The 18,180-nt window shown below is 44.6% G+C and overlaps 1 protein-coding gene across 4 annotated transcripts in view; it reads left to right on the plus strand.

Annotated features, from left to right (window-relative positions):
- The first annotated feature begins 5,503 nt into the window (after positions 1 to 5,503).
- CASS4 (Cas scaffold protein family member 4) overlaps positions 5,504 to 18,180 on the plus strand; it is a 48,803-nt gene continuing 36,126 nt past the window's right edge. The window contains exon 1 of one of the 4 annotated variants that reach the window (XM_015148735.3): positions 5,504 to 5,953. In XM_015148735.3, coding sequence (XP_015004221.3) covers positions 5,918 to 5,953 — 36 coding nt within the window. In that variant the 5' untranslated portion in view covers positions 5,504 to 5,917. Of the gene's footprint in view, positions 5,954 to 16,686; positions 16,883 to 18,180 lie in introns of those variants that run through there. The other 3 variants (XM_077952009.1, XM_077952008.1, XM_077952010.1) reach the window with 3 other exon arrangements.

Genomic DNA, 18,180 nt, shown 5'->3' on the forward strand with positions numbered 1-18,180 from the left:
TATCTTTGCTCCTCTGCTCTCTATAAATTTTTCTTTTTTGAAACAGATTCTCACCCTGCCGCCCAGGCTGGAGTGCATGGCGTGATCTCGGTTCACTGCAACCTCCACCCCCTAGGTTTAAGCGATTCTCCTGCCTTAGCCTCCTGAGTAGCTGGGATTACAGGCGCATGCCACCACGCCTGGCTAATTTTTTGTATCTTTAGTAGAGACAGGGTTTCGCCATGTCGGCTGGGCTGGTCTTGAACTCCTGACCTTGTGATCCACCCACCTTGGCCTCCCAAAGTGCTGGGATTACAGGCGTGAGCCACCGTGCCTGGCTGCTGTCTATGAATTTAAAGAACTTGAGTATAATTCAGTTTTTTGGCTTATTCAGAGAATGCTATCTTTGCTTACATTTTGGTTTCCTTTAGGAAGAGCAGTGTGAGAGAGTCCAGTCTCAGCTCTGTTGCTGACTTGGTAAGTAGTAGGGCAAGTCATTTTTCTGGGATACAGCTTCCTTTTCTGTGACTAAAGGGCTTCATGAAAATAATCTCCAGCATGCGCTTCAACCAGTAAAGCTCTTTGTTTTCCACCTGATGATACAAACAGACTTCAGGGAGGGAGGAAGCCGTTGTTCCTAAGCAGGAGGCATCTGTTTCTGAAAAGGTGGCAAACCAGATATTTCGAGAGCCCTTTCAAGTCAAACCTGGATAGAACATGTTTTTAATCTCTAAGAGTTAGCTGAGCTAGCAAGAAAGAAGGAATTCCTGAGAGGCAGAACAAAGCACAAATCCAGAGGATTCGCAGTGCTGGAGCACTCAAGTAGGTCAGTTCCTGTAACCTACTGATGTCTGAGCAGAAGTCAAAGCTCGGAGTCTTCATGGAGTAGGAACTTTGGTCAAGACCCAGAAAGCCTGGAACCCCAAAGGTGCCCCTTTCAGTAAAAGGATGAACTTAACAAAAACTTGCCTCAGAGAAAGAGACGAGAAATCTGCCTGCTTGGCGCTGGCTCAGGGGTTTTCAGAGAGAGGGTGTCTGGTGTTGGCACAAGGGAGGGTCTCCTGAGAATTCGGTCCACGCACTGTTCCTCATGCGGGTTTGGAACAATTCACGTACCTGTACTGCTCAGAGAACATTGAATGGGGATCTTAAAGCAATCTCCAACCGATGCTGGCCACAGGTATCTGGCAGAGGCCAGTGCAAATTCTCTGTGCAAGAACACATCCTCACCCCAGTCCTCAAATAATTATCCCAGATAAACCTCTGAGGATCACGAACTCACAGGTACGTGAGGAAACAAGCCACCCTGATCAGAATCAGCAAAAATAGCAGAATCAGACTTACAGGGACCTAGGGAATTACCAGACACAGATTATATTCAGAGAACTAAAACAGTAACTAAAATGGGACCAAGGGACCGGGCGTGGTGACTCACGCCTGGAATTCCACACTTTGGGAGGCCAAGGCGGTGGGATGGCTTGAGGTCAGGGGTTCGAGACCAGCCTGGGCAATAAGGCAAAACCTCATCTCTACCAAAAATACTAGCTGGGTGTAGTGGTGCACACCTGTAGTCCCAGCTACTCAGGAAGCTGAGGCATGAGAATCGCTTGAGCCAGGAAGATGGAGGTTGCAGTAAGCCAGGATCAAGCCACTGCACTCCAGCCTGGGCAACAAAGTGAGCCTCTGTATCAAAATAAAATGGGACCAAGGATTTAAAAGCTTGCACAAGGCCAGGCGCCGTGGCTCAAACCTGTAATCTCAGCACTTTAGGAGGCTGAGACTGGTGGATCACTTGAGGCCAGGAGTTCAAGACCAGCCTGACCAACATGGAGAAACCCTAACTCTACTAAAAATACAAAAAAAATTAGCCGGGCGTGGTGGTGCACGCCTGTAATCCCAGCTACTCAGGAGGCTGAGGCAGGAGCATCGCTTGAACCCAGGAGGCAGAGGTTGCGGTGAGCCAAGATCGCGCCACTGCACTCCCACCTGAGCAACAGAGCAAGACTCCGTCTCAAAAAAATAAAAATAAAAACTTGCACAAGGGACTGGGCCGGTTTGAATTAAAGAATAAAACTTGTGGAAAACCATCCTACTGGAATGTTTCTCTAGCTTTCATCATGAATTGCTTTGACCTGAACTCTTACCCTTGGCTTTGCTGCTCCCTGACTGGATATTTGACTCCGTGAAGACTCTTTCACAGGTGTCTTTTGGCCAAGCAACTCCTCGCCACTCTGTCTGCTCCCCAGTGATGACCGCTTGCCTGGGGCATCATTTTCTGTCTGGCTTTTTCTTGCTGTCCCACCAGCATTCAGCCTTTCCATCCAGCTTCCTGTCCCCACTCTGTCCCCAGAGCATTTCCTTTGCATCCTTGTTTTCAGTTCTTGCCCTAATTCCTTTTCCCTCTCAACCTGGGGGTCAAAACTTGGGTGATAAAACTAAATAATCACTAATAACTAGAGTGGCTGCAGATTCCCCAGCCCTCCCAGTATTATCCCTGCACCAGAATATTTGGTGAATTTGTTGGCAATTCATGAAATTCTTTTTTTTTTTTTCTTTAAGACAGTCTCACTCTGTCACCCAGGCTGGAGTGCAGTGGTACGATCTCCGCTCACTGCAACCTCCACCTCCCGCGTTCAAACGATTCTCGTGCCTCAGCCTCCCAAGTAGCTGGGATTATATGCATGCACCACCAAGTTCTGCTAATTTTGTACTTTTTGTAGAGATGGGGCTTTACCATGTTGGCCTGGCTGGTCTTGAACTCCTGGCCTCTCAACGTTCTGGGATTACAAGCCTGAGCTATCTTGTCCGGCCAACTCACGAAATTCTGCTTTGACCAGCTATTTTTATGAATGATCTTCATGAGATTACAGCCTGAAACTTCCTGCCAACCCTTTAATGTTTTGAACGTTGTAAGTCTGGTGTTCAGCTGTCCTTTATAATTCAAATATCGAGTGCCCAGTGTTTCACTGCTAGCAGTCAGGGAGCTTGATAGTCACATGAAAACAACAAAAAAGCATACAGAAAAACATGCAAAAGTAATTTTCCTCTCTATGCATGTATAGGGCACTATAGAAGTGAATTGGTCAGACTCAGTTGTCTCAGAAAAGAAAATGTAGTCCAAAATACTGTTCTTGGTAGCACATTTGCCAAGAGCATTCAGATTACCTCACTAGAGTCCTCCTGATGTGGTTCCCTTGAACTCCAGCTGTTTCAGCCTTCAGACAACCGGATATTATGCAAGCACCCAATTTCCTAGAATAATAGTTCTTGCAATGTTTGTCCACATTAAAGACTCATTTGCCTTGAAATACTAATGGATTGCAACAAAATGTCTAAGGCGGTTTCTCACACCTTTCATTCAGAAAAACCATAGAGGCCTCAAATAACAGACAGAGAGGTCAAGTTCCTTATTCACAAAATATCAAACTAGGTATCTATGTGGAAGCTAGTTGATATACTTTCAGGGCCAAAGCCTGTGACTTTTATGTCTTTTATTTTCTAGTTTGGGTTGTTTTCCCTAGAAAAAACAACATGCAAATTATAGCATTCTGATCTGTATTATGAGCTTAAGGGCAGGCTCTTCAGTATGGGGAAGAATCACTGCCGGGAGTTTGCCAAGTTGATGGAAACCATCTGAACTTGAGTTACTGTGTAGTCTTTCCTAAGAGACTTGAATTCAGATTCTGGGTCTGTTACTTTACTATGTGACCTTGGGCAAGTTTATCCATCCTTCCTTTTTATTACAGAGAATTTCAGACATAAATGAAAGTCAGTAATACAGCAGAAACAGTGGTTTCCAGGAACTGGGGGAGGAGGGGGATAACAAGTAACTGCTAATGTGTAAATGTCCAGGAATTGAAAGAGAATTACTTTTTGGAGTGGTGGTTGACAACTCTGAATGCATTAAAAACCACTTAATTGTATACTTTAAAAAGGTGAATTGGCCAGGTGCGCTGGCTCACGCCTATAATCCCAGCAGTTTGGGAGGCTATGGCAGGCGTATCACGAGGCCAGGAGATGGAGTCCATCCTGGCCAACGTGGTGAAACCCTGTCTCTACTAAAATACAAAAAAATTAGCTGGGCATGGTGGCGCACACCTGTAATCCCAGCTACTCAGGAGGCTTAGGCAGGAGAATCGCTTGAAACCTGGAGACGGAGGTTGCAGTGAGCTGAGATTACACCACTGCACTCCAGCCTGGTGACAGAGCAAGACTCCATCTAAAAAAAAAAAGTGAATTTTAAGGTACCTGAATTATATCTTAATATAATATTAATATATTAATTATTATTAATATAATTTACATCTTAATATCTCTATGGATTTCCTCCTTGAACCAAACAGTGTTCATTTCATGGGGTCATTGTTCCCTCCCTGTTATCTGCTATCACCTGCAGTATGCCAATTACTTGGCTCTGGAAGTTAATTTCTAACAACGATAACATTTAAAAATATGGACTGTCTCGGCCAGAAATCAGTCAGCTACTTCAATGGGTAAAATATGTCCTGGTGCCCAGACTTGTGGGGACTACACACCGGACAACCGGAAGACAAGACGCTAAGGCTGTCTGTTGAACTTGTCTCAGAGGCGTGGTAAAAGAAAAGAAGAAAATTTAAAAATAAAAAATAAAAAGATGCTGTCTGACAAGAAGAGAGCAGTGAGCGGAGACACAGCTGGCTGGGGATGGAACTTGAGCCTGGCTTGGAAGAATGGGTACCATTTTGTCTAAATAAAAATGAAGGCCAGGTCCAGGCGTGGTGGCTCACACCTGTAATCTCAGCAGTTTGAGAGGCTGAGGTGGGTGGATCACTTGACATCAGGAGTTTGAGACCAGCTTGGCCAAGATGGTGAAGTCCTGTCTACACTGAAAGTACAAAAATTAGCCAGGCGTGGTGGTGGGTGCCTGTAATCCCAGCTGCTTGGGAGGCTGAGGCAGGAGAATCACTTGAACCCGGGAGGTGGAGGTTGCAGTGAGCCGAGATAGCACCACTGCGCTCCAGCCTGAGTGACAGAGAAAGACTCCATCTCAAAAAAAAAAAAATGCAGACTTACTTTGCACAGTGTCTGCTATGCTGTAGGTCCTCTCTAGAGGTTGGATCTGAATGTAGGGAAAGTAGAAAGAGTTGGCAAGTGATGAGAAACTGCATGAGCTAGCGGGGGTTTCAAGTACAGCACACGCGATTGGTTGATTTGATTTAAGAGAGAGAATACAGGTGTGGGACTCAGCATAGCCCTCAGTGCAGAGCCAGCACCCAGAAGATGTTAATCATTAGGTACCGTGAGCAAAGACCAGGAGGTGAGCACGGGGTTCCGAGCAGGGAGAATGCGCAACTGACAGGGTGGGTAGAGTGGAGACTGTGTCCTTTAAGGCAGCCTGCTTGACTGCTTTTATCCTGGCTGTCATAAGGCAAGTTTTTGGGAGCAGGAAGGAAGAAAAGCTGACCGCTATCGGAAATTTGGCTTAGTGGCCTCTCATCAGGGAAATGAGCTTGGTCTGTCGGGTGGGAGTTGTTCCCCAGAGTTCAAAGGACAAGAATGCTGTATGTTCATACACTGAGCTCTTCAAAGTAGGAACTTCGCCCTATAAAGCAGAAGAGTGGTGTTTTTCTTTTCTTCTTCTTCTTTTGTGGTTTCACATAGCAAATGAGTGACGGTCTCTACTTATAGACAAAGTGAGACGTCAGGCAATGAGGCGTGAGTGTGGCTTGTATTTCTGGTTCTCCCCTCCTTCACTGCTTTCATTTTACTCTTATCGTGCTTTCCAGAAAGTTCGCCTGCTGGGAGAGTCTTTTTGATCGTTTCCCGTGTGTTGTCAGATAGCACCATAGAATTCAGTTTCTGAGAACCAGCCAGAAGCATGCAGTGACATTGCATAATCTGCCTCTGAAGCCGGAGATATTAGCCGTAGAGCTCAGGGCAGCTGCTCCACATCACCGACATGAAGGGAACAGGCGTCGTGGACGGTGCGCCCAAGGTGAGTGATGCGGGGCTGTTTGAATGGGCTCTGGCAGGGAGCAAGCTGTGATGATTAAGGGTATTGACCAGCTTTAGTTGTGACTTTCTAATAAAGGCAAAGGTTGAATACCAGTGACGTGTGAGTTTGAGATTGGAAAGTTTAACATAAGTTTAAGTGTGGGAAATAGATGTGCTGTAAAGCTCCTTAGCAGTTTGCATCCAAGATGGGTGAAAATGACCTTGTAGTAGAAATCAGCTTACTTGGTTGACAGCACCGTCCATCATTTTGTGTCCAGCAAACTTCTGAAGCAAGATGTGAGTCTGCCTCAGCCCCCACTAATTCCTTCTTTCTCTGGACCCCAAAGACACTCAGTGCCACTCCAACTGTTCTGATTGATTTCTGTGCTCACCTCGCAATAGCAGAGCCCAGACCCTTGCCTGTAGCCTCCTGTGCTGAGCCCACAGTGGGCAGTTACATGTTATTTTCATGTTTACTTGTGCATTATGTGAGCAAAGCTGGAGCTTTCAGACAGACTTCATGCCTGTCATGAATCAAAAAAGATTCACTATTTAGAAAGGTAAAAGAAGCCAGGCACAGTGGCACATACCTGTACTCCCAGCTACTGGAGAGGCTGAGGTGAAAGGATTAATTGAGCCTAGAAGTTTGAGTCCAGCCTGGGCAACATAGCAAGACCCCATCTCAAAAAAAAAAAGTTAAAATGGTTACCATATTTAAAAAATTTACCCAGATGTAAAGAAAGTGAAGCTCAAGATTGTGTTTTCATCTTGCTATGCCCTTTTTAAATTTTAAGTAGAACAGTAAAAAAGAAATGAAACAAGTACTAAATGGGGAGCTTGCTTATAAAAAAATCAATGCTTATTTTTAATTATAATAAAAGTGACTAGTGTGGCTGGGTGCAGTGGCTCACACCTGTAATCCCAGCACTTTGGGAGGCCAAGGCAGATGCATCACTTGAGACCAGGAGTTTGAGACCAGCCTGACCAAGACGAAAAACCCCATCTCTACCAAAAATACAACAATTAGCTGAGCATGGTGGTGCATGCCTGTGATCCCAGCTACTCGGGAGACTGAGGCACAAGAACTGCTTGAGCCTGGGAGGCAGAGGTTGCAGTGAGCTGAGATTATACCACTGCACTCCGGCCTAGGTGACAGAGCAAGACTCTGTCTCAAAAAAATCAAAACTAAATAACAAAAGAAAAAAATTGTAAAAGTCACTAGTGGAATTTATGGCTGAGTAACCCATGATAGTCTCTCTTATATAGATTATATGTAAATACCTTAGCTACCCTAGAATTTTGTCCCCAACTACTTACTTTGAAAATTTTCAAACCATTGGAAAAATATGGGGAGCGTGGGGATTATTCAGTAAATCCCTGCATACCTTTCACCTAGATCATGGGTTGATGGTACTTTGTCATATTTGTGTACATCTATTTGTATATATTTAGACACTGGAACACACTTTGTTTTTATTGTTGTTAAACTCTTTGAAAATAAATGGCCAATACAATGATGCTCCACCCCTAAACTTCATTATGTGTCTCCTAAGAACAGAACGTAGAAGAATATCCACATATCATCATCCCCAAGAACATTTCACATTGATTTAATAATGCCATTCTACGATTCAGTCCAATTCACACTGATTTAATAATGCCATTCTACGATTCAGTCCAATTCATATTTTCCAAAGTGATCCTTTGTAGCTTTTCTGGCTGTTGTTATTTGTTTGTGTGTTTGTCTTTCTGATCCAGGTATTGTTTGTCAATTCTCAGTTCTTAATCTAGAACAGTCTACTACCTTTTTCTCTTTCATAACATTGACCTTTTTTCTAAATAGCCTAGATTTTTTTTTATGATTTAGACTTCTTTTTATGTGCTGCTTATTCTGCCTAAATAATTTATGTAGCACTTTACAATTGGGTGGGGTTTCGTTATTTAAAAATAATATATTTAGCAATGGGGGTATCACTCTGTTGTCCAAGCTGGACTCAAATTCCTGAACTCAGGTGATTCTTCTGCCGCAGCCTCCCAAGTAGCTGGGACTACAGGTGCACACCTCCGAGCCCCACTGCAATTTGTAAATAACATGCATGTATGCGTAGAACATGTAATTGATATTCCCAGCATCCCCATGAAATTCTGCTATTAATATTATACAGATAGGCTGGGATCGGTGGCTCACACCTGTAATCCCACCACTTTCAGAGGCTAAAGCGGGTGGATCACTTGAGGTCAGGAGATTAGCCTGGCCAAAATAGTGAAACCCCATCTCTACTAAAAATACAAAAAAATTAGCTGGGCGTAGTGGTGCACGCCTGTATTCCCAGCTATTTGGGAGGCTGAGGCAGGAGAATTGCTTGAACCCAGGAGGCGGAAGTTGCAGTGAGCCAAGATTGTGCCATTGCACTCCAGCCTGGGCAACAAGAGCGAAACTCCATCTCAAAAAAAATATATATATATATGTGTGTGTGTGTATATATATATAATGGTAGCCAACCCTTACCAGTTGTCTACATGTGAGGCCCTGTGCTGAGTGCTCCACTTGCATTGTCTTATTATTACATCCTCACAACATCCTCATGAAGCATATTATTCCCCTGTCACGGACAAGGAAACAAGGCCTCGCTGACTTGCCCAAGGCCATACAGCTAGTAGGTGGCAAGGCCAGGAATCAACCCCAGGCAGACTAAGCTCAGAGCCCCATTCTTAGCTCATTATATTCTCTCCCTTGGATCAGGGGTCGGCAAACTCTTCATAAAGAGCCAGATAGTATTTTATGCTTTGCAGGCCAAATACGATCTCTGTTGCATATTGTTGTTTGTTTATGCAGTCCTTAAGATATGTACAATCATTCTTCGCTCATGTTCATCTGTCTAGATTTGGTCCACAGGCCCTTGTGTAGCAGCCTATGTCATCTCAGTTTACATAGGCCACCCCCACCCACCCACGGAGTATCAGGAAACACCCAAGTTGTCGGCTCCTAGTTCAGAGGCATCCTCAGTTAACCATTTCTTGGGTGTCCTTACAGAAACTATCAATGCTTCTATAAGATATATGTTTTAAGGTTTTACACAAATGAGAGTTGTGAGTAAAGAGCTGTTGAACTTGCCTTTAGCAACTAACAATAGGTACTGGTGTTCAGTTCATATTAGTGCAGTTGATCCATCTCATTAATCTTAATGCCTACATTATTGCTTAATTGCTTAATAAATGGGAGCACAATGCTTCAGGGGGTCATGTCATGTCATATCAGTAGTCCTTAGCTTTGGGGCATTCGCCTTTAAAACAGCCCTGCCTTTCATTCAGGGCCACCGCAGATAGCCTTTCAGAAAACACTGAAGTTCGCCTTTGTACACTGGATGGTAAACAGGGACTGCTCTGGCAAGCTGTTCCTAATTCTACCTGCCGGCCAGTAGCTCCGTTGCCAGTAGAGCTGCTTTCACCTTTGTGCGTAGCAGATTTTGTGTAATTACCAGACCGATTTATTCTGTTTTTTAAAAATTGTTTTATAGAAGAAGGGGACATTTTTTTAAAAACACGTCATATTAGTGACAGGAAACACTGGCCTTAAAGGTGGTAAATTTAACACCTCATTCATTGGTTTATTGGACTCTAGCCAGCTAGTCAACTCCATTCAAGAAATACTAGAAATTTAGTTTTTGTGGAGTTTTTTGAGACGGAGTTTCACTCTGTCGCCCAGGCTGGAGTGCAGTGGCACGATCTTGGCTTACTGCAACCTCCACCTCCCAGGTTCAAGCAATTCTCTTGCCTCAGCTTCCTGAGTAGCTGGGATTACAGGCATGTGCCACCATGCTCAGCAAATTTCTGTATTTTTAGTAGAGACAGAGTTTCACCATGTTGGCCAGGCTGGTCTCAAACTCCTGACCTCAAGTTATCCACCTGTCTTGGCCTCCCAAAGTGCTGGGGTTATAGGCGTGAGCCAAGGCTCCCGGCCAGAAATTTAGTTCAAGGCAGATAAGTGGGTTTATTATATGTAAGTTCTTATTTTGGATTTTTGGTAGTTTCAAGTTATTAAAATAGAGTCTGCAATACACTTTAGTGATTCAGTCCTGTTTGCTGTAAATTCTGTTTACTTCCGTGTGTGTGCGCACGCACATGCTATTACAGGTAATATTGAAATTGGCATCTTCATACACAGCCCTTTTTTCCCCCTAATAACATTATTTTCTCACTGGAGTAAATGTCCAGGAATTGAAAGAAGATTACTGAATGAAATAAGCATTGGCACTTATTTTCCATCATTTTCTGAGAATTTCTGATATTTGATTCTATTTTAAACCTACTTTCCACAGTATTTTCTCTACAATCTGTACTTTCTCTCATAAAGACAGCTATGTGCTCACTCAGTTTTCTGAAGGCACTTTTCAAGCAAGCATCTTTATTATGTTATTGAAGAATGGATGGTCCAATATTTATACTGTAAGAACATTTAAATGTGCTTAATTATCTTTCACGTTTCAAATTCAGCCTCAATTAAAGAGCAAATCTTTTTTGTCTCTCTTCCATCTCAACTCTGAGTGGCATGGTTCCGGACCCACTCAAGAAAGATCAAGGTGCACACGTAGAATTTTTTGTAAAATCTTCCACATTCTCAAGATTGGTTTAAACACGACAAAATGTGGTAGCTTGGAAATGTCTGCCACGTGGTGGGACTTGGCTTGCTTCAGTGCTTCTGGGCAAGAAGGCCTGGTGAGGCTACACTTGTGAGTGGAGAGCAGTTTTAGGTTCTCTTTGTACCTTTGGCATCTCTGAGGTGGTGAGCAAGACATTTCAGACTCAGTCTCTGTTGAAGGGCAAATGGGATTGTGTGCAGAAAGCTGACCTGTCCCTTGAGGGCCCATTAGATCCCACTCCCAGCAGCTCTCCTGCCTCAGTTCCTTCCCCTTCTCCCCTGCTGTTCCCCGTCCTGGATGCTCCTCTCTCTAGCCAGCATCACCTCACCCAGAGGCCTCTCTGGACCATGCTGTGCAAATCACCTCCCCCACTACACAAGCCCACCGCCATCACTCTCATCTATCTTACCTTCGTTTATTAAGATCTGAAATTATCTCACTTTATTTGTTCATCTGTCTTCCTCTCTGGGAGCAAAACTCCATGAGGGACAGACCTGGACTTTCTTATTTCGTGCTGCATCTCTGGTGCCTACGGCAGTGCCTGCACAAAGTAGATGCTCAATAAATGCTTTGTGGTAATGTGTGTGAATGAATGGGAGGTTACAGGGAGTGCAGGTGGAGCCCTGGCTGCAGCCCCGCTGTGAGGATAGGAACAGCACTACTTTCTAGTCAGCAGGTGTTTGGCAACAGAGGTCATTCCTGACTCTCAGCTCTCTAACCCCGACCTGGCCTCAGCCGAAGCCGCCACTCAGCCTGTTCTCTTGACAGTTGGCCCCTCCTTTTCCATGGTCAGATGTTGCCTTAGGTGCAAGCTGTTGCTATTGAAATCAAGGTCACAAACACCTGTTGCCTCCCTCCAGCATTTCCCAGCAACTTCCTCCCTTCATCTATTCCATGAGGCAAAACAGCCCAGATACAACACCCAACTCGAAAACACAGCTCACCATCCATGGCTCAGCCATTCACCCAATGCATAGTATTGGGCTCTGGGGGTTCAGGGTGATCAAGACAGAACTGACATTCCAGTGGAGTCAGCATGACAGTGAGTAAATAGACCCATGGTTTCAGGTGGTGAGAACTGCCAGAAAGAGGATAAAACAGGGGGATCTAATGGAGGCGATGGGTGGAAAAGGCCACTCTGAAGACCCAAGAGATGGGAAAAGCATTCCAGGCAGAGGGAACAGCAGATGCTAAGGCCCTGCAGTGGGAATGCATTCAGCATAGCAGAGTGCCCATATAAAAACCAGTGGGGTCAAAGCAGAGTAAACAGAGAGAGAGTGGTCGGAAGTGAGATCTGAGGTGTTAGCAAGATAACAGGGCCCGGTCGGCCGTGTAAGAACTTCGAAGCCATTCTAATTGCAAAGGAAACCACCAACCCACTTAAGGCAGGAGATGACATGGTCTGATTTATGTTTTCTAGATCACTCAGGCTGCTGTGCAATAAATGGGCTGTAGGTAGGAAAGAGCCAAAGCTGGTCAATGTGGAGACTTCAGTGTAGGTGGCTTCATTTTCCACTGGGGTGGCGCCCTGCTCTTCTCCATGGACATGAAGGAGAATCATGTACTCTGTCTTTAGAAAAAGTAAAACTTTCGGTGTTTGAGACCTCTGGTTGCCGTGTGGGGTGGGGAGTGGTTGTGAGCATAACAAATAGTAAATCGAGGAGTAGATCGCTTCTATTTATGTGTGCCATGTTTGATTCGGGAACACAATGTACCTTTCATTCCTTCAACAAATATTGAATGCCTGCTGCACGCCAGGCATTGTTCTAAATGCAACCAAGGCCAACTGCCTGGTCCCCTGTCTCCATATGTAGTAAATAATTATTATGACTAATAAAAAATTCATCATATACTCATCATTGGTTCCCCTGTTTAATCACCTGTAGTCTTTGAACATTTTATTTCCTGTAGAGCACACTTAGGGGGAAAAAAGCTAAGGGAATGCCACCATCACCCCAAAACGTAAAAGGTCTGTGCATAGACAGGCGCTTGGCCGACTCGATAATGGAATGGGGAAGCGGGGAAGCAACCGTAGAATCAAAACAGGGCTGTTTTGGAATTGCGATGACTAAGGGAGGAAATGACATCGGCCTGAAGGGGAAATAGCTTAAAAGGAGGAAGGTGGGAGGCTGGTAAGAGGGCTGCCACGGAGGGGGAGATTAGAACACTCCAACTTGAGTTGCAAAAAAAGGAAATACATTTTTTAGGAACCATTTCCAAACATAACACCCCTAAAGCGTTTGTTCAGGGGTAAGACCCGCCTTGTACACACACCTACGAAAAGTAGAGTCGACACTGAGAAGAACATGCGTGGCCTCCTGTCCCTGGGACAGCATCCCCAGCTGTCGGCGTGGGAGATCCTGCACCCTCCACTCAGGCTTCAGTGCAGTGGCACAATCTCAGCTCAGTGCGTGGTCTCCTGTTCCCGGGACAGCATCCCCAGCTCTCGGCGTGGGAGATCCTGCCTTTTTTTTTTTTCCTGCTCAGGCTGGAGTGCAGTGGCAGAATCTCAGCTCAGTGCAGCCTCCGCCTCCTGGGCTTAAGTGATCCTCCCACCTCAGCCTCCCAAGTAGCTGGGGCTTCAGGCATGCACCACTGGGCCCGGCTAATTTTTGTATTTTTAGTAGAGGTGGGGTTTTTTTCACCATGTTGCTCAGGCTGGTCTCGAACTCCTGTTTTCAAGTGATTTGCCCACCTCAGCTTCCCACAGTACTGGGATTATAGGCGTGAGCTACCATGCCCGGCCAGGCTCCGCACTCTTAAAACTCCTCCAGGAGGCCAGGCACGGTGGCTCACACCTGTAATCCCAGCACTCTGGGAGGCCAAGACAGGTGAATCATCTGAGGTCAGGAGTTCAATACCAGCCTGACCAACACGGAGAAACCCCATCTCTACTAAAAATACAAAAATTAGCTGGGCGTGGTGGTGCACGCCTGCAATCCCAACTACTTGGGAGACTGAGGCAGGAGAATCATTTGAACCCAGGAGGCGGAGGTTGTGGTGAGCCGAAATCGCGCCATTGCACTCCAACCTGGGCAACAAGAGCGAAAACTCTGTCTCAAAAACAAACAAACAAAAGCAAGCTCCTCTAGGAGACAAGTGTGGATCATGAAGAAGTTATTCACAGGCAATTCTAGGCCACTTACCTGGCCACTCAGAGAGTTTCTGCACGGGTTTATGAGTTAGTGAATGTATTGTTCTTTTCCTTTAAACAATTGCTTCACCTTATCATCAAGAGCAGCTTTCATTTGCTCTACATGTTCTGGACAGCCCAGGCAGTCTGTCTTTTGTGGGGCTAGGGAGGGATAGGAGGCAAGAGAGCAGCAGGTCATCTCTGTGTCTTGGAGGTGTTTGCCATCCGGTTAACAGTAAGTGAAAAGTGCTTTGTGGAATGTTCACTTTGGGTTCAGAAATTTGCTTTTAGAGACGGGGTCTCACTTTGTCACCCAGACTGGAGTGCAGTGGCGTTATCGTAGTTCACTACAACCTCAAACTCCTGGACTCAAGCAGTCCTCCTGCCTCAGCCTCCCAAGTAGCTGAGACTACAGGTGCGCACCACCATGCCCATCTAATTTTTTTTTTTTTTTTTTGTAGAGATAAGGGGCTCTCCCTATATTACCCAGGCTTGTCTCGAACTTCTGACCTCAAGCAGTCCTCCTGCCTCAGCCTCCTAAAGCACTGAGATTACAGGAGTGAGCCACCATACCCAGCCCAGGTTCAAAAGTGAGAGTCTCACCACAGTTGAAAGGGGAATAGAAGCACAAGAGTCAGTAATTAATAACAAGCAACTCAAGGTGCTCCTTCCTTACATTGGTGTTCCCCAAAGTGAGGCGATTGCCAGCCACTGGGAGTCAGGGCCAGTTACATAAGACATTTTCCCTTAGCTCCCTTTGGGTATCCCAAATAAGGGTTGGGATGGGTTTACGTGTAGTCCATTATTAACAACTAAACAAACAAACCTAGTGAGTTGCAATAAATTCACACCAACAGAACAAAAGAAGAAAAACTTAAACAACAGAGTGGCTCCTTGCTTTCCTGAAGCACCTCTAAAAATGACCATAGAAAAATGGAAAAGTCGGTGAACAAGCCTGAACCTTCACTCATTTCTCTGTGATACATTAAACAGCTTGAGCCAGCTTTGAATTCTTCCTAGTCAAGCCAATGGAAAAACCACACGCTACAGGGACCCTGACTGTGGGCACTCCAGAGGATTTCAAGTGTGGTGCATACCACAGTTTTTTACATTACTGGTGTATCTTGATGTGCATTCAAACAAACTAAAACTAGCTCATCAAACCTGGAATTTCATGGGTAACATTGCTGAGGGAGAGTTGTTTTTTAATTGGCTCAATTTATTATTTTACCTAAAAAATTGTAGTGACACATGGATATGACAGGAAGCAGGCAGTCGCTAGACACACAAAGCTTTAGAAACACAGGCTGGGGGCTGGGTGTGGTAACTCACGCCTGTAATCCCAGCACTTTGGGAGGCTGCAGTGGGAGGATCACTTGAGCCCAGCTCTTGAAGACCAGCCTGGGCAACATAGCGAGACTGTGTCTCTACAAAAAATTTTAAAAATTAGCTGGGTGTGGTGGCTCATGCCTGTAGTCCTAGCTACTTGAAAGGCTTAGGTGGGAGGATTGTTTGAGCCCAGGAGTTCGAGGCTGCAGTGAGCTGTGATTGTGCCGCTGCACTCCAGCCTGGGTGACAAAGTGAGACCCTGTCTCTAGAAAAGAAAAGAGAGAAACACATGCTTAGACAAAGTTTTCTTCTAATTGGAGTTGGCATAATTGCTTATGACCCATCAAATAACACAAAACTCCTTTCTTTACGCTTTTCCTCACTTCTTTCCTTAAAAAACGAAAAAAGAAAAAGGAAAGAGAGAAGAAAAGGAAAGGAAGTTAGAGAGGAAAAATACCTGAGTGTTATTTTCTCTGTAATCCCTCGGATGGCTTTCATGAACTAAGAGGTAAGAGTAAGAAAAGAAGTCATGGGAAATGTAGATTTTGCAGCTGGATGGGAACTTGGCGATTGCCCTGTGAAGCTATCTCACTTTCAGGTGAAGAAGCTGAACCCCAGAGAAGTTCTGTTACTTGCCTCCTCCTTCGGTGGGTTTTTCATGTGCAAGGGTGAAATTGCCAACCCCTTAACTTGATCCAACAGCTCCCCAAACCAAATATCTTAAGCAATAACTCAGGGACTTCGCTGGCAAGGAATAGACTTGGCGGTGGGAGGCAGTGGCAAGGCTGTGAATGAACACACTAGGATCTCTGGAGCACTTTGAGTTGGAGAATGCAGTCTGGTATGACATGGGCCCATCTTGGGCCACAGACATGATAATCAATTATGTGAAGGCCTGAGAGACCTTTATTGTGTCATTTCAATCCTGAGCTTAGATCAAGGAAACTGGTTACCTGTTCCCCTGGTGTACATTGTCAGACATACAGTAGGTGCTTGATAAATAATTGCCAATTAAATGAAGCCTTAAGTGCAGCTTAGCAAGGTTTCCACGAGTAGGGGAAGTATATTAAAGCATGTCGATCTGGGTAAGACCCAAACCTACTGGAAAAGCACAGTATTCAGTTATCAGAGAAGCAAATGCCTCATTTCCACTGGGTGGCTTTGGAATTTTTTTCTGACCACAACCTCCTCCTCAAAGCCCCATTAGTAGGCAGTGCCTCCTACAGCTGTAGAAGTTCCTTTAAAGTGTGGCTTTTTCATCTGAATCATCAGGAAGAATTCAAAGCTGGCTGGGTCAGAGTTCAAAGTTTTCAAGAACCCAGTTAAAGTTTGTGCTTATTTACAGCATATGCCATTCTCCAGGATTATTTTTAGAGGTGTTAAGAAAGTAAGGAACTCTCTTTGCATTAAAGTTCTTCTTTTTCTCTCATATCCCTCCTCATATGCAAGTTCACCAGGTTTATTCACTTCTTTGTCCCTGGTTTCTATGGATAAACCAGCCACGAAGGCTATGTGCATCCATTTGGATGGGAGGGAACCAATGGGAGTGTGGGAGAGAATATATTATGTAACCAGCCCATCCTTCCCCATGGCTGGGATAGCAGGAAGGGCAGCGAGCCTCCCCCAAGAGCTTAGAGATCCACTGGCCACATCCACAGGCAAAGACAGCTGCAGAGAAAGTTTAGACCCAGACCTCACAGCATTCCTGCACAAACTCCTACAGAAAGATTTCCCTTTCCAAGCGATCTGCGACTTCTGCTGGTGTCTTCCGGGATATGGATAGTACTTTTTAAAATCATTTCTTTAAAGGATCAAGATGAAGGTGAATGTGAGTATCTGAGTTTCTGTCTTCTGACATCCATTTCCTACAACTATGTGATTGCTTGGCACTCTGAGTTAACTGTATAAAAGGGTCCAGAGCTTGTTATTTCCAGTGCTCCCCACTATATTAAGGAAGCAGGTAATGATGGTTTCCCAATGACGGTCACACCATGGGAAACAATTGAAAGTTGCATCCCGTTTTGAAACCAAAAAGGGAGACCTTATATTTTTGTTTAGAAAGTTATATTCTATTCTATTAGGTTTTGTTTTAAAGCTTACATATTACTTTATTTTATTTATTTATTTATTTATCTATCTATTTATTTATTTATTTATTTATTTATTGAGATGGAGTGTTGCTCTGTTGCCCAGGCTGGAGTGCAGTGGCGCCATCTCAGCTCACTGCAACCTCCACCTCCTGAGTTTAAGCAACTATCCTGTTTCCTCCTCCCCGGAAGCTGGGACCACAGGCGTGCACCACCATGCCCGGCTAATTTTTGTATTTTTAGTAGAGTCGGGGTTTCACCATGTTGGCCAGGCTGGTCTTGAACTCCTGACCTCAAGTGATCCGCACACCTCGGCCTCCCAAAGTGTTGGGATTACAGACATGAGCCACTGCACCTGGCCTTAAATGTTACTTTAAATATAAGAGTAGTTGGGAAAAGGGAGTTTCAGTTCACACTTCCAGTTAAATAACTTTCAGATCATTTTCTGCACATTCTGGAGCTTTTCATTCAAGAATTTTCACCTTTTTCAAAACCAGAGCTGAAGCAGAAACTCAGTTCTTTTCCTAGCCTATTGGGCAAATTAATATTAATCACAAAAAAAGGCAGCAGTTTCCCTTCAGCATCTCTCACTTAACTACTTTGCTAAGTTTTTTTTTTAAAACAGCTCCAAGAGAAGCAACTGTCCTTTATGTGAGATGATGCAAGAAACCACTTAGCTATCACCTCGTTAAAAGAATTCAAAATATTTCTGATAATGAGATGCAGATTACTGAAGCAAAGCTGTCTCAAGTTTTACAACCTCATAAACTAATTCTCTCACCACATTAGGCATGACAAATTAAAGAGATAGTTTAATCTACTTGCAAATTCTTAGAGCAAGTTCTGGTTATGAAATATACCATTTTCTTATTTTAAGTGGCAGTTCCTCATAACTTATGGAATTTTACTTTTAAATGTAAATATTGATATGGAAAGCCACTGCAATTTATGGGGGAAAATAAAAGTTAAGATTACAGCTTTGGCCAGGCACGGTGGCTCACGCCTGTAATCCCAGCACTTTGGGAGGCCGAGGCGGGTG

Source organism: Macaca mulatta, chromosome 10 (assembly GCF_049350105.2).
Source record: "Macaca mulatta isolate MMU2019108-1 chromosome 10, T2T-MMU8v2.0, whole genome shotgun sequence".
NCBI lineage: Eukaryota > Metazoa > Chordata > Mammalia > Primates > Cercopithecidae > Macaca > Macaca mulatta.